We start from the raw sequence: 24,111 nt of genomic DNA on the forward strand, positions 1-24,111 counted from the left end.
CAACAGTCCAGGAAAAGAATGAGACATTTGCCGACGCTGTAGGAAAAAAACAGGCTACAGAAAAGAAGCAGCAGGAGTTGGCGACAGACTGTAGGTATTAAGTAAAGAAGAGAGGTCAAAGACTACTCTAATGTTTTTATAACATGTATAATCACGCAATTGGTGGCAGTTGGTCAGTTTGGTAAGGAAGAGAATTCGAGAGAGGGATGAGGAGCTGTTTTTGCCCAGTGTAATTTAAGATGTCAACCAGATGCGCGGTGTAATATATGGAAAGATGCTATACTTAGCCTGACTCAAGAAGGAAAGTTCAGATGCCACAAAGATAGGTTATGTGACACATATACACTTGTGATCTCAGAAAATTCTCCTTCCCTCAATTCTTGGGGCCATTTTGGCGCTTCGAGACTACACTTCCCAGGACGCCCTGCACCACGCCCCATTTCGCGCCTCCGGCCCCCACTTCGCTCCTCCCGTGAGTCCCTGGGCGCAGAACTCGGCCTCCGCCGCTGGGGGCGGGGCGATGTCGGACTCCCGGGGCCCTTGCTTACGCACTTCCTCCCGAGGTCGGGACCGAGTCGCGGTGTGGTGGGTTCGAGTCCCACCTCCCGACTCGCCTCAAGCCCCTGAACCCGGGGCGGGGCTCATTCGCCAGTTAACCTCTCCGCGGCGAGGGGCAGTGGCACACCTTGAACTTCAACATGGAGGACTATCTGCAGGGTTGTCGAATTGCTCTGCAGGTAACGGACCCCTGTCTGTAATCGTAAGGAATGGATCCTGGGGTCCCGGAAGGACAAAGATGTGGGACCTGGGGAGACCCGAGGGTCTATGTGGAGGGAACGCGGAATTGTGGGGTGGGGGCTTGGGATCTGATCAGGCTTGGGGCCTGAGGTGTGAGGAACGAGAACCTATCCCTTGAGAGTGGGAATGCTGCGCAGTCACCCCACTCCTGAGCTGGGGGCTCCTGCTTTTGGGGTCTGCTCGAGAGCGGGGAGGCGGAATTGTGGGTCTGGGTCCTGCCTCTGAGCCGCTGCTCGCTGTTTCTGGGTCAGTTCCGTCAAAAGGATCGGAGCTGTGCCTGCCGCGAGGTGTGTTTGTTCATTTCTCCCCGCCCCTCTTTCAGTTCTCCGCTCACGAGGCCTCCCGGGCCCACTGGCCTCCAGGTGAACCCCGGGGGTACGAGGGAAGCTGTGCCCACGGCTTTGTTGCCTCTGAACGGCGGTTTCTGTCTGGCGGGCCTAATTCATTCTGAATTAAAAGTGGTGGTAGCAGGCATGTCTGTTAACTACAACCTGCATTCCTTTGCCTCCAGTTTTCTTCATTGGCCTTAACACACATAAATTACATAAAAATCCGTGGCCTGGACTGGATAAGCACAAAGTGTGTTTGGCATCAAAACTATAAGCATGACTCCTGAATGCTTTGTGGCTTATTTTTGGTACTCCCTGAGCCAGTTGGAATCTCCCAGCCTTGCTGACTGGTCATGCAGCCTTAAGCCGCTATCCCCAGTTAGCAGCAAAAAGCTGGTCAGAGAGAGGCTCCAGGAGGCCACCTGGCCCCCCCTACTTCAAGTTACACTGCCCCTGGAGAAACCTAGACAGATGGTTGACTTTGTTTCCTTTTTAAATATGTTAAACTCTACAAACTCCCCTGGGTGATAAGATTCTGGTCTTTAACAAATCCAAAAAGTCACCGAATTCCTCCTGCAGACTCAGCTGCTGTCGTAAATGAATACCCTCACCCGAAGAATAGGAGTGAAGTTCAATTTTAACACCAATTACACCAAATTTTTCCTTGTGAAATACAAATTTGGGGAAAGTTGTTTTAATGCATAAGGCAATTTGGGACCAATTCATTTTGGTTACCTCTGATTTCCACCACAGGGAACTCATTGGAGGACTAATATAGAGTCTTTGTGGCACATTCCAAGGGCCAAGAAGTTGGATTTTGTTTCCCCCCGATAACCCAAATGACCAGTCTGTTTTCCACCATTTGGTAGAGTCCTTGAACCTGAAACCTCACCAGATAGCATTTCATTGCATGCATCTAGACTACAGCATCTGAGTATATCTTCCTCAGGAATATGAAGCTGAAAAATACTGGATTTTTTCAGTATTACTGATATCCTGACCTTTCTCTGTCTGCATTCATCCCCCAAGGAGCAAGATCTATATCTTCCTTTTTCCAAACTTGTGAACTTGTGAAGGTGAGGTCATATCTTAGCGCTCTTATCACACAACCTGGCCAGGGCCAGGAGAAATGAGAAAATTACACTCTAGCGATGTTAGTGGGTGAACTGGTGGCAGGACATACAGGTGGACACCAACAATTTAGATTGCTTTTAATTATAGAAGTAGTAAATGTACATAGGGAAAAATGTTAATACAAAAAGGATATGAAATTAGAAAAAGAAAAAGATCCTTTTTCTTCTCCCTATCCAATTCCCGAGAGGCCACACTGTTGTTTCTTGTGTAAAGAAAGACATGATTTAGACAGAGACACTAAGTTTGAGTGTTGCTATTAAACCACATATAACTTTTAGGAAATTGTGAATGCTTGCCTTTTACACAAGACAAACAGCTGATAACCCAGCCACCTCTCCTGCTGATACCATATTTTCAGCATTTGATACCAGAGAAATTTTCTACAGTCTCTGCCACAATGATAGTAGGTTGTTCCATTTAAAAGAAACCCTGTTTGGGCTTCCCTGGTGGCTCAGTGGTTGAGAGTCCGCCTGCCGATGCAGGGGACACGGGTCCGTGCCCTGGTCCAGGAAGATCCCACATGCCGCGGAGCAGCTGGGCCCATGAGCCATGGCTGCTGAGCCTGCCGCTGAGCCTCCGGGAGCCTGTGCTGTGCAATGGGAGAGGCCACGACAGTGAGAGGTCCTCATACCGCAAAGAAAAAAAACAGAGAAATCCTGTTTAAGTTAATGTCCTATTCATGGTGAGTCATCTTTCACTTTTAGTGGGGGAAAAAAAAAAAATCTTTGCTTCAGGGTGGGGCTGCATTCAAGTTTAGGTGTTCATCCAGAAGCTTTGGATAATCTGAGTTGTCTGCACTTCTCAGGAATGAGGCAGGAATCAGGAGTGGCTGACTATCCTTAGAAATTTGCAGTCCTTGCATCAGTATCAGTCAGTCCCATTTTCCCTGCTGGGAAGGTTTCTCTATCTATGGCTCCTTGTCCCCTTTTTTCATTTCTCCCTCATTAACTAATTTGTAGAGTAGGCATCAGACCATATGCAGCCTTGGAAGGGAAGTAGTTGACTTTGCCAGCCCTGAAACCCATCCCCTCTCCGCCCCCCATGTTGAGGCCGCAAAGAACATCAGGATACAGTCATTTCAGCTAGTGGGTTTTTCTTTGTTTTTTGGGTTGTTTTGTTTTGTTTTGGCTGCGTTGGGTCTTTGTTGCTGTGCGCGGGCTTTCTCTAGTTGTGAGCGGGAGCTACTCTTCGTTGTGCTGTGTGGGCTTCTCATTGCAGGGGCTTCTCATTGCGGAGCACGAGCTCTAGGTACACGGGCTTCAGTACTTGTGGCACACAAGCTCAGTAGTTGTGGCTCGCGGGCTCTAGAGCGCAGGCTCAGTAGTTGTGGCGCATGGGCTTAGTTGCTCCACGGCATGTGGGACCTTGTTCGAGCCGGACCAGGGCTCGAACCCATGTCCCCTGCATTGGCAGGCAGCTTCTTAACCACTGTGCCACCAGGGAAGGCCTAGGTTTTTTAAAAGAAGAAAAAACGTTTATATCTACTAGTGGCTCTCAGATTGTATTTCTTCCATTGGCAGCTCAGGTTTCCTCATGCTCTAAGTATAGCTATATTTGCCCTGAACTCTTCCTCTGATGGTCAGAAAACTGAGGCTTGTGCTTTCAGCTAGTGGGGGATGGGGTGGGGGATAAGAGTTAACATGTTTTTCCTAAACAAAGAGGAGAATGGTACCTTGTAAGTTAGGCATCCATATACCCGACTGGCCCAGGACAGTCAGTTTATTGAGACATAATCATTAATTGCACCCCTTTTCATTCTCAAAAGTGTACTGGTTTGGGCTTCCCTGGTGGCACAATGGTTGAGAGTCCGCCTGCCGATGCAGGGGGACACGGGTTTGTGCCCCGGTCTGGGAAGATCCCACATGCCGCGGAGCGGCTGGGCCCGTGAACCATGGCCGCTGAGCCTGCGTGTCCAGAGCCTGTGCTCCGCAATGGGAGAGGCCACAACAGTGACAGGCCCGCTTACCACAGAAAGAAAAAAAAAAGTGTACTGGTTTGAACAACAAAGTATATAGTCACCTAACTTGTATGCTACATTAAGGATTTGTGATACATGCCCATGAAAAGATAGTGAGCTCCTTAAGGTAGTAGTTAAGTTCTGTATGAGAATCCCAAGTGCCAGAAGCTGGAAGTGCAGGGGAAGGGACTGCTGTGGCCCAGGTGCAGGGAAGGCTTCACAGAGAGAAGGGGCTTGCGGTTGGGCTTGACTGGACAGCAAGGGCTAGAGAAAGGAGAAGACGGAAGGGAGCTCATCTGTACTACTACAGAGTAGGCTCTTGTGTGCGATCTCATTTAATCCTCATAACAACTTCATGAAATTGGTTACAGTAGTATCCTTATTTTTATATGAGGAAAAAGAAGCTTAGAGAGGCCAAAGTCCCACAGAGCTGAGATTCAGCTCCAGTCTGTGGTCTTTTCAAATGGCAGTTCTGCTGATTTCAGACAGAGAAGAACAAATAGTGCAAAGGACAGCGCTGGGAATGTGCACATCATGTATTGTGGGTGGCAAATGGACCAGTCATGGTGGGGTAGTGGTGGGTGCTGACAGGGGAAAGGAATGCCACCACCTCCCTTGGTTGTTCCTGTTCCAGGATTTGCTGAAAGTCCCAGAGTATTCCTTTTGTGTTAGCTCCTTTTGTTTGCTGTCTGAGCTTGACTGAGCACAAGGGGTTAGTTATTGACCTTCCTCTGGGGGTCATTTCTCCTCCCCTCAGAGCCATGAAGTTGCATTTGGTCCCTACTTTCTGCTTTTCTGCTTAATCTTCTCTTGGTGCTGGGGATCTGACTGATCCTGATTCGGCTGCCACTTGGAATGAAACAGCACTAACATGAGTTTTGGAAAGATTCTCCGAGGGCCTCTTCAAGCCCAGCAATAGGCCTCTCCCCCTTGCTCTGCCTTTTCTCTGTTCCTCTTCCCTTTATTCTCCAGAGTCAGGGCCATATGGCCTCTCATGTTTGTATAGTTCCCTCTCTAGAGAACATGGTGCCTTCCCTTACTGCTTCAGTGATCAAGTTATCTCAGCAGCCACTTATCTCAAGTGCTTTGTTGCCACTTTGGTCCACAGCCATCTGGACAGTTCTTGGTATCCAGGAAACAGAGGGGCCTTCTCTGGTATCAGGAGGACGAATTGCAAGTCAGAGGAGTTAATATAGGCCTTGGGTCTTGGGTACAGAATTCTCATATTGTGTTGGCAAAGAGTTTAATATTGAGAAGAATCTTCCCACTCCCATGCTGTTCAGTATGAATGGGTCTTGGCTGCCCCCCTCTTGAAATAGGCTTAGAGAAATGGGCACAGGGGAGAACCTAAGGGCAGACTTTCCCCAGAGGCCCTTTGCCCAAAACCTTGACAGATAACCTCTGCCTTTTGTCCTTCTCTCTAGGGATGGGAGTAGGAGATGGAGAAGAGGGTGGTTTAAAAATAAGAACCTTTCTAGTTACGAGATAGGACAATTTATGCCACCAGAAGTCTTCTAAAATTGTCCCTTTCTGGCTTTGGCTTTCTGGGCAAGTGAGGGGAGTGGGTAACAGCCAATACAAGGAAGCTGATTCTAGGTTCTCTTTTTTCCTAAAGGTACATTACTTGATAAACTGTTCCTTGTTATGTTTTATTCCTCTGAACACCTTTCCCACTTTTCTAAACTCTTCTATCTAGCAAATCTTCCCTGATTGAAGAAGCCAGAGTGGATTTTCACCTTTCTGTAACCCAGTAGTTCTCAACTGGGGGTGATTTTGCCCCGCAGGGAATATTTGGCAAAGTCTGGAGACATTTTTGATTGTCATGACTGGAGGTGCTGCTAGCATCTAGTGGGTGGAGTTTGGGGGATGCTGCCAAACACCCTGCAATGCACAGGACAGCAGCCCAGTGCTGAAATCAAGAAACTAGTGTGTTGCTTTTGTCTCTATTATTCCTTCCTCTCTTTCAGAAGTAGGCTGAGATAGAAATTCAAAAGTAAACTGGTAAGATAGAATCCTCGTGCCTAAGCTGAGCCATGGACTGTATAGTCTCATTCCACCTGGCCAAATGCTTCTACTTGGAATGAAATAATAATTCTTACAGTGCCTACCCCTTGGGTTGTTTTGAGGATTAAATGATCAGCTAATGCATGTAAAAATATTAGAACAGTACATGGGGGATTTCCCTGGTGGTGCAGTGGTTAAGAATCCGCCTGCCAATGCAGGGGACACGGGTTCAATCCCTGGTCTGGGAAGACCCCACATGCCTCAGAGCAGCAAAGCCTGTGAAGCCTGTGCACCACAACTACTGAGCCTGTGTTCTAGAGCCCGTGAGCCACAACAAGAGAAGCCACCACAATGAGAAGCCCGAGCACCACAATGAAGAGTAGCCCCCACTCGCCACAACTAGAGGAAGCCCTCACACAGCAACAAAGACCCGACACAGCCAAAAAAAATTTTTAAATACATGGCACACTCAATAGATATTTTGAAACAAAACCCCTCTCTTTGCTATTGTGGGCACCTTTAGGTTTTTTTTGTTGTTGTTGTTTTTGTTTTTGTTTTTTTGCGGTACGCGGGCCTCTCACTGCTGTGGCCTCTCCCGTCATGGAGCACAGGCTCCAGACGCACAGGCCCAGTGGCCATGGCCCACAGGCCCAGCCGCTCCACGGTCCCACGAGGCACATGGGACCCTCCCGGACCGGGGCACGAACCCGCGTCCGCTGCATCAGCAGGTGGACTCTCAACCACTGCGCCACCAGGGAAGCCCAACACCTTTAGGTTTTAATGAATTTTATTTAAAATTCTGGTAGGGAGATGCAAGGGAACAAGATTAATAATAACGACAGATATGCCTCCCTCCTCAGAGTTCTTATCAGCAGAAACTTTTCAAAGCTTTAAAAATAAAAGTTCCAGCAGCAGCAGCAACTGTTCTTGCTTTAATCTGAACCTGCTGGGGAAAGTGTCTGTCTCTTGCGTGTGAGAGTGTTGTTTATATCTGGTTATGGTTGAAGCTCCTCTGGGTAGGGGGAGTTTTCATGGACTAGATATCTAAATAATGGACTAGATCTTATTTTTACCTTTATTTTCAAAGTCTGTTCACCTATTCTCATGATTTAGAAATGCAAGAATTCTTTTCCCTATTTTAAAAATGGGGAAAAAGTACAAACCAGCATTGTTATGGTTTGAATACATCAGCTACCCCAGATGCTTTACTTTTGACTTCTCCTCAAGTGCCCAGAGAAGCATAAGAATGATTTACTGCTGTTCTTCTGAAAGTTAACATTCAAGGAGACAGTGTAGTAGAGAGGAAGGAGCACTTTTCCACTAACTATAGATTTGTGTGGAATGCTTAAAGCTTAGCTAAAACACTTATGCCCTCTTAACTAATATCCTTATCCATGAACTGAGGACCCATAAGACTATATGACCTACCTCCTCTGTGAAGATCAGTGAGAGGATGTGTGTGCAGCCGTACATGAGTATAAGGTAACCAGAAATGGATAGAGATGCTTTTGTTAATTTCCCACTCTCCTGCCTCTCTAGGAGTCCCGACCCATACATGTTGTGCTGGGAAATGAAGCCTGTGACTTGGACTCCATGGTGTCAGCTCTCGCCCTGGCTTTTTATCTGGCAAAGGTGAGTACCTAGGAACAGAGTGCCTTAAAATGAAAAGATTTGGATTCAAGACCCAGCTCTGCTACTTAACAGCATTTAGCCTTGGGTAAGTCAGATTCCTTAACTTTGCTGAGTCTCCTGTCACCAGCTATAAAATCTGAAATGATAATATTTTGCAGTGTTGCTGTGAGGATCAAATGTATTTTGAAGAATTTGTAAACTATAAAGCAATATTCAAACAGTTAACTATTGAATTCCTTATGGGTATAAGTGGTCTGTGTATGTTCCTTATGCCCACGTCAGCTCTGGAGGACTGATATTGCCTTCTCTCCAGCATCTAGAAGTAGGTCTTTTCCATGAGTTGTCTTGTTGACCTTCATGCTATTGCCAAGAAGGAGAGAGGGGAAGGGTCATCCTTTTATTTTGATAAGACTGGGTAACTGCGGCTTTGAGAAAGGCAGTGACTTACCCAAGATCATGTCTCCCTTGGTCCCAATAGTCTTGTGACTTTTCCTATCCTATTACAGAACATAGCCATAACTTCTTTTCACTTTCCTCTCTAGACAACTGAGGCTGAAGAAGTCTTTGTGCCAGTTTTAAATATAAAACGTTCTGAGCTACCTCTACGAGGTGACAATGTCTTCTTCCTTCAGAAGACTCACATTCCAGAGTCCCTCTTAATTTTCCGGGATGAGATTGACCTCCATGCATTGCAGCAGGCTGGCCAGCTCACCCTCATCCTTGTTGACCATCATGTCTTACCCAAGTAAGTGGAAGAAAGTTAAGCTGATACTTACCATGTGCCATGGGCTGTGATGAGTAAGGTTTTTAAAGAGTAGAAGAAAGAATGTTTTCTCACAGGATCTCACAGGCTAAGCATAGTTGATGGGTGATATCAGATATAGAAAGACAATAAAAGAATATTGTCAGTTCTCTAGTTACACGAGTAATAAAAAGAAATAGAAACATGGAGAGTTCAAACTAAAGGATAACTCAGAAATATTGTAAATCTACCTTTGGTACCATTGTTTTAAGATTTCATGGCAGATTTATTACAATAGAAACCTTTGAATAATGGTTACAACGGCATTTTTAACTTTAAAAAGTTAGCGACATCATTTCCTCCATAAAGCAATATCTCTTTAATGCTATTTAACAAACATACACACCTATAATAATCCCATCCCTAATTTAGGACTGGAAAAAAACTGCCAACAAAGCAATACGAGTACAAGACCTTCCCAAGTGTGTCTAGCTCCTGCTAATAGTAATATGAATATTTTTTCCTTAAGCACACTGGTTATAGCAGGACATTGACAGAGGACAGCCTAAGGGTACTAATCCATCTATCCACTCACTCATTAATAAACTTCTATTTAGAGGATGAAGGTGAGGTAGAATCTCTGTTCTCAAGAAGTTGTCAGTCAGAGGAGGGAACTAGGTAAACAGGTCATTGTAATGGGTGTTAGAGGTAAGTGGTGACCGTCACTCTAGGGGACAGTAGTTACATGAAGGATGGAGTGGTTAAATATGCAAGAGGGGAGTAGAGGGGAGTGTCAGGAAAGGTTTCCTAATGGAGTTGATCCTTGATCTCAGTCTTGAAAGACTAGGTATTTGCTTGGTGAATGAGGAGTTGAGGTAGTTAGCAAAACGCAGGCAGGTATGAAATAGCATGGTGAGTTGGGAGAACTGAGATTTGTTTTGCATAACTGGAACATAAAATATGAGGGAGGAGTAGGACATAAAAAAGATAAGACTAGAGAGATAGGCAGGGGCCAGATCATGGAGATCTAGGCCTTGCCAAGGAGATTAGACTTTATTTTGAGCAGTGGGGAACTATTGTTAATTCTATTTATTCCAGATCCTAGCAGAACCAAATTTGCATTTTTCAAATACTCTTTCAGGTAGTCTTATGGAGGACAGTTTCGGAGGGCACTGGAAGCAGGTGTTTGGTTAAGGAACTATTGGAGTAGTTCAGATGAGAGAGATTGAGGGCCAAGAATAAGGCAGTAGCAGAGGGTTGGAAAGGAGGGAATGGATGGGAATTGAGCCAGAAGCCACAGGTGACCTGCATGAAATTTGGATATTAAGTGAATTGAGGGAACAGGAGAGATTTAGATGTTGGGTGTCCAGGTGTCAACTGGAAAGACAACCCTAAAGGATATCAAATATGTGGGTGAAATACTGGTAGCAGATACTTCGTCAAATTCACCTATACGGTGTTTAAAGATGGCTTTATTATAATATTTAAGAGAAGAACTGAGAGGAGTGAGGCAGAGGTAGAAGTGATCAAAGGCCTAAGTGTCTGCCTATGATGTCTGTTTTCTTCATGAGTGAGGTGCAGCTGGAGTGCCCCTACCTATCTTTCTTTCTCTTTTCCCCGACACCTCCCCCCTTTCCCACACAGAAGTGACGCAGCCTTAGAGGAGGCAGTAGCAGAGGTGCTAGACCATCGGCCCATCGATCAGAAACACTGCCCTGCCTGCCATGTTTCAGTTGAGCTGGTGGGGTCCTGCGCTACCCTGGTGGCCGAGAGAATCCTGCAGGGGGCACCAGAGATCTTGGACAGGCAAACTGCAGCCCTTCTTCATGGTGAGGGTGGCCTGGGGGTTGGGACCTGATTAGTTCCTTTATTCCCATGCCAGAGAAGGGAAAGTGGAGAAGTCTAGACTCTTCCAGCCTGACCACACCCTCTCAAAGCCATTTAGTAGATATGAAGGAAGGGATTCTTTCAGGGGGCAATTAGGCATTAAAAAGGCTGTGGGATACTTTGTCCTTTGAAGGCCTGTGGAATACTTTGTTGAAGAAAGCAGAAAGGAAGCACAGAACAACAGACCTAGAAGCTGCCTATTAGTAGCATTGTATAATGGAAAGAGGACTAGCCAAAGAAGCAGGAAATGAATTCTAATACCATTTCTGCCCAGGAAGTAGTTATATGACCTTGAGCAAATCTCTTAACCTTTTTTGTTCTTATTTTCTCCATTTGTAAAAAAAGAGAGAGAGAGAATTGGATTAGACTGTCTCTTCCAACTGGAATTTGGCCTGTGGAAGAGAGGTCATCTCTCTCTGACTAGGTTTCAGAATCTCCAAGAATTGAGATATTTATACTTCCTTTCTACGTTTTCCCCATTTCCCTGACTACATTTTAGTTTGGATTTGGGATGTCTTACTCAAGGCATTGTCCCAGTTTGTTTTGTCTTCAGTGAGTTGCCATACAGTCTCCTTTGGTATTGTGTCCATTTGGTTTGAGGGTTATGTGTGTTCTAGTTGTCAGGAATGGAGGGCCACAGGATTTGAGTTCTGCCATCCTCCTTCTCCGCAGGAGCAATCATCCTGGACTGTGTGAACATGGACCTTAAAATTGGAAAGGCAACCCTAAAGGACAACCGATATGTGGAGAATCTAGAGGCCCTCTTCCCAGATCTGCCCAACAGAAATGATATCTTTGATTCTCTGCAAAAGGCAAAGTTTGATGTATCAGGTATGAAGTGTTAAACTGGTGGACAAAAGCCTTGTTCATTATGTTCTTGAATACCGTCAAAACAATTTCAGAGCATGCAATAATGATTTAAGCTTTATACCAGAAAGAAACTAGGTAGTGTGTGAGTCTGATCATGAATTAATCAGTCATTTACTGGATTGTTCTATCCTGGCTATTGGGTGGATGAGAAGGAATATATTAAGAGTCTCAGAGGTTTCTAGTCTAATTAGAGAATATAGACATATAAATAAAGTATGCTGAGGGAATACAGTCGTCCCTTGGTATCTGCAGGGAATTGGTTCCAGGATACCCCACAGATACCAAAATCCTCGGATACTCAAGTCCCTTACATAAAATGGCATAGTATAATGAATACGGTCGGCCCTCCTTATCTGCGAATGTGAAGCCCATGGATACAGAGGGCCAACTCTACTGAATTATCAGAGTGAGATCTAGATAAATGGTTAGGGAAGCAGAAGAAACACTTAGGGTGAATATACAAAGGACGAAGGAAGAGAACAAAAAAAATCCATGATTTGTTACCCAGCTACTGCCTGTTGACGTTAAAAAAAGAAAAAAGAGAGGTCCCACTTGTACTTTTAGAAAAGTAAAACAACACAGAATGGGGAAAATCAGGAGTAAAAGCCTCTCTTCTTCCATTTACCCTTCTCCCCAGAGTCCCTTGCTCTAAAGGTACCTATTGTGACCCAGTAATCGAAAGTAATTTTTTATTTAGAGTAAATTTCTACTGGGACTTCCCTGGTGGTTCAGTGGGTAAAACTCCACGCTCCCAGTGCAGGAGGCCTGGGTTCGACCCCTGGTCGGGGAACTAGATCCCACATGCATGCCACAATGAAGATCCTGCATGCCACAACTAAAGACCCAGTGCAGCCAAAATAAATAAATAAATATTATTTTAAATGAATAAATAAATTTCTATTATATAATTACATCCCCTGTTACTAGCCCTGTTCATTGCTGCAAAGAGAGGCTGTGTTTTTCCTCTTCCTTGGCCTGTCTTGGTGTCCTCGCCTTCCTGGTCTTGGGACCCTGGGTTCTCTTGGTTCTCTTGTTTCACCCTTAGTCTCACATCCACTTTCTAGGACTGACCACAGAGCAGATGCTGAGAAAGGACCAGAAGACCATCTCCAGACAAGGCACCAAGGTGGCCATTAGTGCAATATATATGGATTTGGAGGTAAGAGCAAGATGTAGGTGTGGGTGGAGAGAGAAAACCTTTAGTTTTGTATGTAACCTTGCCCCTCACTCCTGACTCACCTCCAAAATGTATCTTACCCCTCCTTTTCTCCATCTCTACACAGTCCATCGTCTCTCACTGCACTACTGTAATGGCCCCCATGCTGGTTTCCCTGCCTCCACTTTTGACCCCTGCAAACTGTTCTCCCCACAGCAGCCAGAGTGATCTCTTTAAGGCATGTCAGATCCAGGGGAGTAACCTGATGGTCTGGTGGTTAGGACTCAGCACTTTCACTGCTGCGGCCTGGGTTCAGTCCCTGGTTGGGGAACTGAGATAAAAAAAAAAAAGATATGTCAGATCCTATTGGCCCCCTCCCTTTACTGCCTTTTCATTGTACTTCTAATAAAATCTAAAGGCCTTACAGTGGTTTATAGGGCCCTCCTTTGTTAGGCCTTTGTCCTTTTCTCTGACTTCTTCATTCCAGCCCCATTCCTACACTCACAGTACTGTAACCACCCCAGTTTTCTTTCTGTTTTTCAGAACCATTAAGTTCACTCTTAGCTCTCAACTCAGAGCCTTTGCACTCCTTTTGCAGAGCTGGCTCCTTCTTTTCATTTAGGACTTAGCTCAGGTGTCTTCTCTTTCAGGAGGTTTTTCCTGACCACCCTAACTAAAGTAATATCCTCCGTGCTCAAAAATCTCTAAATATTACTTTTTTTTTTTGTACATGCAGCTTGTGGGATCTTAGTTCCCTGACCAGGGATTGAACCTGGGCCCCCTGCAGTGGAAGTATGGAGTCCTAACCACTGGACTGCCAGGGAATTCCCATTTTGTTTTCTTCATAGCACTTAGCACACTGAAATAATCATGTTTCATGGTTTCCTTGTTTATTGTCTATATTCCTCTGATAGTGTATCAGCTCCACCAGAGCAGAGACCCTATTTCTTTTGTTTCTGCTGTATCTCCAGCACCTTTGACAATGCCTGGCACATAGTGGATGTTCAGTGAATTTTGTAGAATGGGTGAATGAATATAACTCTGATAGTGGTATTTTAATACCTGGCTCCATATCTTATTGGTTTAAATCATCCATCTAATCTGAACACATACTCTCATAGACTGCACAGCTTTCTCCTAAATAACATGTAAACATTTTTACTAAATAATTAACTGAAACAGAATAGCATGGCCTCTTCCCTTGCTACTTCTAACCTAGTTTGGTAACCAAACATAAGAACACAAAAGGCTTGCCGAGTACCATAATCATAGTACAAATTGACTCATTAGAAATGCTAAGGATAAAGAAAAGCCCTGATCTAAAGCAGCTGGTGGTATTATTCATTGGAGGATGCGTGGAGGAGATTTTGGAGAATAATATAGATAGATAAAGAATGAAGAGCCAAGGATGCAGTTGTTGTGTGTCTGTACTTATTTGTATGCGCCATTGTTCTGTTTTAGAATAAAAATACCCTCAAGGCAAAGACCTTGCTTGATTGATTGCAAGAGCAGGATAGCCTTGGACATACCAGGCACATTACGTACATTATCTTTTTTTTTTTTGCATTACACGGGCCTCTCACTGTTGTGGCCTCAGGCTCCGGATGCGCAGGCCCAGCAGCCATGGCTCACTGGGCCCAGCTGCTCCGCGGCATGTGGGATCTTCCCGGACCAGGACACGAATCCATGTCCCCTGCATCGGCAGGCGGACTCTCAACCACTGTGCCACCAGGGAAGCCCCATTATCATTTTTAATTCTTAAAACAATCAAGTTTGGTAAATGATTTACCCTCATTTTACAGATGAGGAAACTTAAGTCCAGGGATCCTTGATCATATAGGTAACAGAGCTGATTTTCAAACCAATTCTGTCTGAACCCAAAGCCTCATTCTGTGAGGCTCATAGAATGGCCTCATAGAAAGGCTCATTCTCCTCATTCTATGTATTGCCTGCCAGCACATAAATAGCACAGAGTAAACATTAGATACCTTTTTTATGGAGTACAAGTCCCAGGTTAAGAAACATGCAAAGAAACCCTTCATAAGCATCTTCTGTTGAGGGTGATAATGAGGATCCAGCGGCAGCCCTCATCCCTGTCCATTTCTTCTGTTTTAGGCCTTTCTGCAGAGGTCTGGCCTCATTGCAGATCTCCATGCCTTCTGCCAGGCTCACAGCTATGATGCCCTGGTCGCCATGACTATCTTTTTCAACACTTACAATGAGCCAGTGCGGCAGTTGGCAGTTTTCTGTCCCCACACAGCACTCCGAGTGACGGTGAGTCCCTGTCCCTTCTCCAGCCTGAGGACCCTACAGAGTTCTGCCTGTACGCACTGTCCTGTGCTGTAAAGACCTCTCCTTCGTTCTTGTATTTATCCAGAGGTCCTTGATCTGTTTCCAGAATCACTACTACCTGCTTTTTTCCATTCTCTCTATGTGTGAATATCCTTAATCATACTCTTGTTGAGAAAGGGAGATTCCAAAGAGAATTAGAGACACAATTCCTACTTAGAAGAAATTGAAATCAGGTTAAAAGGACTTGTTATAAATCTGGAGTTAAAACTTGATTCTTGGTTTAAGCATTAATTCCTCACCCCTGAAAATCAATTCCTTTCTTTTTACCTTATTGCCTTGAAAATTGGAAACAGACGAGAAACCTTTTCTACTACTTAACCAGTTTGTGCTAACTCTATAGAGAAGTGGTCTAGGAGCAGGTTTGGTTTTTTTCCCTGATCTTCCATTTAGCTACCTTTCCCACCTCCTCCCCTTTCTTTTCCTCTGTTGGTTACTGATAAGCCCAGGGAAGAATTTAAAAGTGGACTTAAGGCAGTCCAGGGATTCTTTGAATTTCTTAGCAGTGAGGACTGCTGAAGACTGGTCTGAATACAGCTGGATAATCTTTTTTGTGCATGAAAGGTATGTCTGCCCCTTCCCACCTCTCTTTGTCTTTATCTTCTCCTCCAGGAAGCAAATGTAATTTCATTCAGTGGAAAGTAGTTTGGTATTGTGGAAAGAACTACATCCTTTAAAGGCAGATAGATAGGCTTTTCTGTCCCAGATTTGCCACTTACTTGCTCTTTGACCAAAGGCAAGTCAGTTGACTTCTGATTCTGTAAATGTCATATTACCATCTACTAATTAGTGTGATGTAATCATTAAACATAATGTCATATGTAAGGTTCATTGCTGGGCACAATTCTTTCTTGCTAATCATGTCATGAAGGAAAGGGTGCTTTGACCGTACGAAGTACCTCTCCCCACGTTCCTAAATCTCCCCTCCTTCTCCCTGCCATGGTCCCTCTGGAACTCTGTAGGTATCTGATAACTCTACCATTGCCCAGGCTGCCTCTGTGCTGGAAAATGGTAGTCCTCTTTTCACCATCTGCCCTACCATTTCCTCTCTTCCTCCTTTGTTAGAAATAGTATAATATAGTAATTTAGAACACTAGCTCTGATGACAGACCTGAGTTCAAGTATCAGCTTTGTTTCATTCAAACTTGACCTTTGGCGACACATAGTAATCAAACTGACAATTAAAGACAAAAAACTATTAAACGCAACAAGGGAAAAATGACAGATAACATACAAGGGAAATCCCGTAAGCTTAACAGCTGATTTCTCAGCAGAAACTCCACAAGCCACAAGGGAGTGGCACAATGTATTATACTTTTTTTTTTTTTTTTTATTGTGGTACATAGGCCTCTCACTGTTGTGGCCTCTCCCGTTGCAGAGCACAGGCTCCGGACGCGCAGGTTCAGCGGCCATGGCTCACGGGCCCAGCTGCTCTGCAGCATGTGGGATCTTCCCGGACCGGGGCATGAACCCATGTCCCCTGCATCAGCAGGCAGACTCTCAACCACTGCTCCAGCAGGGAAGCCTGGCACGATGTATTTAAAATGATGAAAGGGAAGAACCTACAACCAAGATTACTCTATCCAGCAAGGATCTCATTCAGATTCGATGGAGAAATCGAAAGCTTTACAGACAAGCAAAAGCTAAGAGAATTCAGCACCACCAAAACAGCTCTACAACAAATGCCAAAGGAATTTCTCTAAGTGGGAAACACAAGAGAAGAAAAGGACCTACAGAAACAAACCCAAAACAATTAAGAAAATGGTAATAGGAACATACATATAGATAATTACCTTAAATGTGAATGGATTAAATGCTCCAACCAAAAGACACGGGCTCACTGAATTGATACAAAAACAAGACCCATATATATGCTGTCTACAAGAGACCCATTTCAGACCTAGGGACATATACAGACTGAAAGTGAGGGGATGGAAAAAACATATTCCATGCAAATGGAAATCAAAGGAAAGCTGGATTAGCAACACTCATATCAGATAAAATGACTTTAAAATAAAGACTGTTACAGGAGACAAGGAAGGACACTACATAATGATCAAGGGATCAATCTAAGACAAAGATATAACAATTATAAATATATATGCACCCGACATAGGAGCACCTAAATACATAAGGCAAATGCTAACAGCTATAAAAGAGAAAATCTACAGTAACACAATAATAGTGGGCGACTTCAACACCTTCCTTACACCAATGGACAGATCATCCAGACAGAAAATTAATAAGGAAACAGCTTTAAATGACACAGTAGACCAGATAGATTTAATTGATATTTATAGGACATTCCATCCGAAAACAGCAGATTACACTTTCTTCTCAAGTGCACACAGAACATTCTCCAGGATAGATCACACCTTGGGTTACAAATCAAGCCTTGGTAAATTTAAGAAAATTGAAATCATATCAAGCATCTTTTCCGACTACAACACTATGACATTAGAAATAAGTTACAGGGAAAAAAACGTAAAAAACACAAACACATGGAGGCTTAACAATACGATACTAAATAACCAAGAGATCACTGAAGAAATCAAGGAGGAAATGAAAAAATACCTAGAGACAAATGACAATGAAAACACGACGATCCAAAACCTGTGGGATGCAGCAAAAGCAGTTCTAAGAGGGAAGTTTATAGCAATACAATCCTACCTCAAGAAACAAGAAAAATCTCAAGTAAACAATCTAACCTTACACATAAAGGCGAGAAAGAAGAACAAACAAAATCCAAAGTTAGTAGAAGGAAAGAAAAAGAGCAGAAATAAATGAAATAGAAACAAAGAAAACAATACCAAAGCTCAATAAAACTAAAAGCTGGTTCTTTGAGAAAATAAAGAAAATTGATAAACCTTTAGCCAGACTCATCAAGAAAAAGAGGGAGAGGACTCAAATCAATAAAATTAGAAATGAGGGACTTCCCTGGTGGAGCAGTGGTTAAGAATCCACCTGCCATAAATGCCCATCAACAGACGAATGGATAAAGAAGATGTGGTACATATATACAATGGAATATTGCTCAGCCATAAAAAGGAATTAAATTGGGTCATTTGTAGAGACATAGATGCATCTGGAGACTGTCATAGAGAGTGAAGTAAGTCAGAAAGAGAAAAACAAATATCGTATATTAACGCACATACATGGAACCTAGAAAATGGTACAGATGAACTGGTTTGCAGGGCAGAAGTTGAGACACAGAAGTAGAGAAAAAACGTGTGGACACCAAGGGGGGAAAGCAGTGGGGGGTGGGAGTTGTGATGTGGTGAATTGGGAAATTGGGATTGACATGTATACACTGATGTGTATTAAATGGTTGACTAATAAGAAAAAATAAATAAATTAAAAATTAAAAAATAATCCATCTGCCAGTGCAGGGTTTGAACCCTGCTCTGGGAAGATCCCACATGCCACAGAGCAGCTAAGCCCGTGCACCACAACTGCTGAGCCTGTGCTCTAGAGGCCATGAGCCACAACTACTGAACCCATGTGCCACAACTACTGAAGCCCACACACCTAGAGCCTGTGCTCTGCAACAAGAGAAGCCACCACAATGAGAAGCCTGTGCACCACAACGAAAAGTAGCCCCCACTTGCTGCAACTAGAGAAAGCCCACATGCAGCAACGAAGACCCAACGCAGCCAAAAATAAATAAATTTTTAAAATACAATTAGAAATGAAAAAGGAGAAGTTACAGCGGACATCGCAGAAATACAAAGCATCGTAAGAGACTACTACAAGCAACTCTGTGCCAATAAAATGGACAACCTGAAAGAAATGGACAAATTCTTAGAAAGGTATAACCTTCCTAGACTGAACCAGGAAGAAATAGAAAATATGAACAGACCAATCAAAAGTAATGAAATTGAAACTGTGATTAAAAATCTTCCAACAATCGAAAGTCCAGGACCAGACGACTTCACAGGTGAATTCTATCAAACATTTAGAGAAGAACTAACACCCATCCTTCTCAAACTCTTCCCAAACATTGCAGAGGAAGGAACACTCCCAAACTCATTCTATGAGGCCACTGTCACCCTGATACCAAAACCAGACAAAGATACTACAAAAAAAGAAAATTACAGACCAATATCACTGATGAATATAGATGCAAAAATCCTCAACAAAATATTAGCAAATAGAATCCAACAACACATTAAAAGGCTCATACACCATGATCAAGTGGGATTTATCCCAGGGATGCAAGGATTCTTCAGTATATGCAAATCAATCAATGTGATACACCATATTAACAAACTGAAGAATAAAAACCATACGATCATCTCAATAGATGGAGGAAAAGTTTTTGACCAAATTCAACACCCATTTATGATAAAAAAAACTCTCCAGAAAGTGGGCATAGAGGGAACCTACCTCAACATAATAAAGGCCATATATGACAAACACACAGCAAACATCATTCTCAATGGTGAAAAACAGGAAGCATTTCCTCTAAGATCAGGAACAAGACAAGGACATCCACTCTCACCACTATTATTCAACATAGTTTTGGAAGTCCTAGCTATGGCAATCAGAGAAGAAAAAGAAATAAAAAGAATACAAATTGGAAAAGAAGAAGTAAAACTGTCACTGTTTACAGATGACATGATACTATACATAGAAAATTCTAAAGATGCCACCAGAAGACTACTAGAGCTAATCAATGAATTTGATAAAGTTTCAGGATACAAAATTAATGCACAGAAATCTCTTGCATTCCTATACATTAACAATGAAAGATCAGAAAGAGAAATTAAGGAAACAATCCCATTCACCATTGCAACAAAAAGAATAAAATACCTAGGAGTAAACCTACCTGAGGAGGGAAAAGACCTGTACTCAGAAAACTATAAGACACTGATGAAAGAAATCAACAATGACACAAACAGATGGAGAGATATACCATGTTCTTGGATTGGAAGAATCAATATTGTGAAAATGACTATTCTACCCAAAGCAATATACAGATTCAATGCAATCCCTATCAAATTACCAATGACATTTTTTACAGAACTAGAACAAAAAATCTTAAAACTTGTATGGAGACCCACAAGACCCTGAATAGCCAAAGCAATCTTGAGGAAAAAAAGCAGAGGTGGAGGAATCAGACTCCCTGACTTCAGACTATACTACAAAGCTACAGTAATCAAGACAATGTGGTACTGGCACAAAAACAAATATAGATCAATGGAACAGGATAGAAATCCTAGAGATAAACCTGAGCACCTACAGTCAACTAATCTATGACAAAGGGGGCACAGATACACAATGGAGAAAAGACAGTCTCTTCAATAAGTGGTGCTGGGAAAACTGGACAGCTGCATGTAAAACAATGAAATTAGAACACTTCCTAGCACGATACACAATAATAAACTCCAAATGTATTAAAGACCTGAATGTAAGACTGGACACTATAAAACTCTTAGAGGAAAACATAGGAAAACATTCTTACACATAAATCACAGCAAGATCTTTTTTGACCCACCTCCTAGAGTAATGGAAATAAAAACAAAAATAAACCCATGGGACCTAATGAAACTTAAAAGCTTTTGCACAGCAAAGGAAACTATAAACAAGATGAAAAGACAACCCTCAGAATGGGAGAAAATATTTGCAAACGAATCAATGGACAAAGGATTAATCTCCAAAATATATAAACAGGTCATGCAGCTCAATATTAAAAAAAACAACCAACCCAATCCAAAAATGGGCAGAAGACCTAAATAGACATTTCTCCAAAGAAGACATACAGATGGCCAAGAGGCACATGAAAAGCTGCTCGACATCACTAATCGTTAGAGAAATGCAGATCAGAACTACAATGAGGTATCACCTCGCACCGGTTAGAATGGGCATCATCAGAAAATCTACAAACAACAAATGCTGGAGAGGGTGTGGAGAAAAGGTAACCCTCCTACACTGTTGGTAGGAATGTAAATTGATACAGCCACTATGGAGAACAGTATGGAGGTTCCTTAAAAAACTAAAAATAGAATTACCATATGACCCAGCAATCCCACTACTGGGCATATACCCAGAGAAAAACATAATTCAAAAAGACACATGCACCCCAGTGTTCATTGCAGCACTATTTACAATAGCCAGGTCATGGAAGCAACCTAAATGTCCATCAACAGGTGAATGGATACAGAAGATGCGATACATATATACAATGGAATATTACTCAGCCATAAAAAGGAACAAAACTGGGTCATTTGTAGAGACGTGGATGGACCTAGAGACTGTCATACTGAGTGAAGTCAGTCAGAAAGAGAAAAACAAATATCGTATGTTAACACATATGTGTGTAATCTAGAAAAATGGTACAGATGAACTGGTTTGCAAGGCAGAAATAGAGACACAGATGTAGAGAACAAATGTATGGACACCAAGGGGGTACAGCAGGGGTGGGGGGGTTGGGGGATGAATTGGGAGATTAGGATTGACATATATACACTAATATGTATTAAATAGATAATAAGAACCTGCTGTATAAAAAATAAATAAAATTTAAAAAAAAACAAAAACAAAACTTGACCTTCGGCAAGTTACCTAATCTAAGCCTCGGGGCTTCCCTGGTGGCGCAGTGGTTGAGAGTCCGCCTGCCGATGCAAGGGACGCGGGTTCGTGCCCCAGTCCGGGAAGATCCCACATGCCGCGGAGCGGCTGGACCCGTGAGCCATGGCCGCTGAGCCTGCGCGTCCGGAGCCTGTGCTCCGCAACGGGAGAGGCCACAACGGTGAGAGGCCCGCATACCGCAAAAAAATAAATTAAAAAAAAAAACAACTAAGCCTCAGTTTCCCTACCTGTAAATGAGGGTAATAGTAATACCAACCTGTAAGGTAGTTGTGAGGATTAAATGACGAAATTAATATTTGAAAATGGCCAGACGTGGCACGATGCCTGGCATACTTCCCACCCCAACTTGATCTATTTATTCTTTCTCTTCTGACCTCAGTATAGTAGATGCTTGTCCCATCTCAGCTAAGGATAGAGTTCAAGTTTTTGAGCACAGGAATGCGAATGCCCTTGCAAATAACAATATTCGAGGAGGTGGGAGTCCCAGATTCTGGTTCGTTCAGACTCATCATCTACATTCAAGGCACTTAATCTCTCTGGGCTTTGGTTTACTTATGAATAAAATGAAATATATCACCTCAAATGTTTAAAATACTGTGTGTATTAGTTGATGTGCCTTTGTTGCAAGCAGTAAAACCACCCTAGATGACTTAATTTAAAAAATATATTTTTTCTCCTCTATAAGAGAAGTCTCTTAGAAGTCTCAGCTTTTTGCTTCACCACCTTACATACCACCTCCCCATCTTGTCTCCTTTTTAGGTCTGTGGAGTCCTGGAACGCTCCCACTCTCCGTCCCTGAAGCTGACCCCTGCCCCAAGCATCCACCCTAACCTCCAAGCCTATCTTCAAGGCAACACCCAGGTCTCTCGAAAGAAACTTCTGCCTCTGCTCCAGGAAGCCCTGTCAGCATATTTTGACTCCACGAACATCCCTTCAGGACAGCCTGAGACAGAGGGTGTGTCCAGGGAGCAGGTAGACAAGGAATTGGACAGGGCAGGTAACTCCCTGATTCCTGGACTGAGTCAAGATGAGGAGGAGCCTCCACTGCCCCCCACACCCATGAACAGCCTGGTGGATGAGTGCCCTCTGGATCAGGGGCTGCCGAAATTCTCAGCCGAGGTCATCTTTGAGAAATGTAGTCAGATCTCACTGTCAGAATCTACCACTGCCTCCCGGTCCAAGAAATGACTGTTGGGAGGGGAGGGGGAAGTGAAAGAGGTTGCCTGAACCACCCTGAATGCATGTTTTGAGATGTTTCAGCAATTTTGTCTTCATTGTTCCAGGATCTGGTATACTGTTCTCATAAACCTAGGAGGAGAAAGAAGTAAAAGAAAGCTGAGCTGGCTTTCTCCCTTTTCCCCACAGTCTCTACCAATCAAACAAATTTTATTATTTAATTTAACTCCTTAAATCTGCACTGACTCTCCTCTATTTCATTTGCCAGGGTCATGATGTGATAACATACACAGTTTTAGCAGAGTGGCACAGAAAGAATGTGTACCCCAAAAGTGCCCTAAGTCAGGCTTTTTAACAGAGCCAGTATTTCTTATGGAACCATTCATTGTCTCCAGTGTTCATTTATTCTGTTATTAATTCAAGTATTTATTGAACACAATACCTACTTTTAGCTTCTTCCAGTTTTTAGCCTTTAGTTGATTTTCACCTCCATGACTCCTCTTTCTGCCCCCAATTAGGTGATGGTGTCTGATTCCCAGTTTGCTAAATTTCTATTCTGAGCTTACTGTGACTGTTTCGGGATTGTTTGGGAGCAGATTGGAGGCCATTATCTTCTGTCCTGATCAGCTGGCCTGACTCTCAGTTTCTTTGGATCCCTCTGACTCAGAGCCACAGGGACCCTGAAGAGACCCAGAAGACCCCCCTGGTTCTTGAGAGTTCAGGAGACACCTGGGAAAGCCTTAAGACTTCATGGGCGCTCTTCACAAAAGACAGTAGAACTACAATGAGACCCCTGGCTCTGTCGATTTCTTATCCATCTAATTTTCTCCTTGGGCATAGTAGAAGGAAACACGGAGTTCATACCGACTGCCATCAACTGTCTGTCTTTTGTCCAGACACTCACTCCTCTAGATCTCATTTCCCCATCTGCAAAACTGATGTTCCCTGGTTTCTGTGATCTGCCTGTTGCCACACCGTCCTTTCTTGCCTCTGCTTCTCTGGTTTTTTGTTTGTTTCTTTGTTTCTTTTTCCCTGGGAATGCTCAGGGTCACTGAATTGTCTGTTTATTTGTGATTGTACCAAGGTGCTCAGCCTCATGTAGCATGTACAGGGGTATGATTCATACCATAGTGACCCAGCAAAGAGCTCCCTTCCACTGACTTGTTCTGCATGTGTAGAGTCTCCCTTTTCTCTTCAGACCAACCTGTTCTCCCTTTTCCTACCCCACAGCTCTGCTCCCTGTAAGTTTTCAACGGTTTCGCTGAACAGTGGGGTATGTGATGGTTTTGGCATGATGTCTTCATATGAGGGAAACTGACTTCACTTTGAGGGGATGTTTGTAGCCATTGGAAGGTAAAATAGTGGCATGATTACTGAACCAAAGGAATTTATGTTTTGTAACTTGGGTACTTTTATTTTGCATTTTGTTAAAGTATTAAATACTTTTTTCCTGTTTGGGGCCTTATTGTCTCTTTTTACAACTATA

The 24,111-nt window shown here is 43.3% G+C and overlaps 1 protein-coding gene across 1 annotated transcript; it reads left to right on the plus strand.

Annotated features, from left to right (window-relative positions):
• The first annotated feature begins 698 nt into the window (after positions 1-698).
• Positions 699-22,637, plus strand: PRUNE1 (prune exopolyphosphatase 1). The gene is made up of 8 exons (XM_007460242.1): positions 699-737; positions 7,762-7,854; positions 8,397-8,599; positions 10,241-10,425; positions 11,156-11,314; positions 12,418-12,512; positions 14,625-14,783; positions 22,209-22,637. Exons 1-8 carry the CDS (start codon positions 699-701, stop codon positions 22,635-22,637), a joined length of 1,362 nt encoding a protein of 453 aa, XP_007460304.1.
• The last annotated feature ends 1,474 nt before the right edge of the window (positions 22,638-24,111 follow it).

The sequence above is a fragment of the Lipotes vexillifer genome, unplaced genomic scaffold (assembly GCF_000442215.2).
Source record: "Lipotes vexillifer unplaced genomic scaffold, Lipotes_vexillifer_v1.1 scaffold209, whole genome shotgun sequence".
NCBI classification, from domain to species: Eukaryota; Metazoa; Chordata; class Mammalia; order Artiodactyla; family Lipotidae; genus Lipotes; species Lipotes vexillifer.

What these genes read in the sequence shown, in the direction of transcription:
- PRUNE1 (XM_007460242.1), top strand. Translation starts at nt 699, where the DNA reads ATGGAGGACTATCTGCAGGGTTGTCGAATTGCTCTGCAG. An exon ending in GTTGTCGAATTGCTCTGCAG is followed by an intron (nt 738 to 7,761) that starts GTAACGGACCCC and finishes CTGCCTCTCTAG; the next exon opens with GAGTCCCGACCCATACATGT. An exon ending in CAATATATATGGATTTGGAG is followed by an intron (nt 12,513 to 14,624) that starts GTAAGAGCAAGA and finishes CTTCTGTTTTAG; the next exon opens with GCCTTTCTGCAGAGGTCTGG.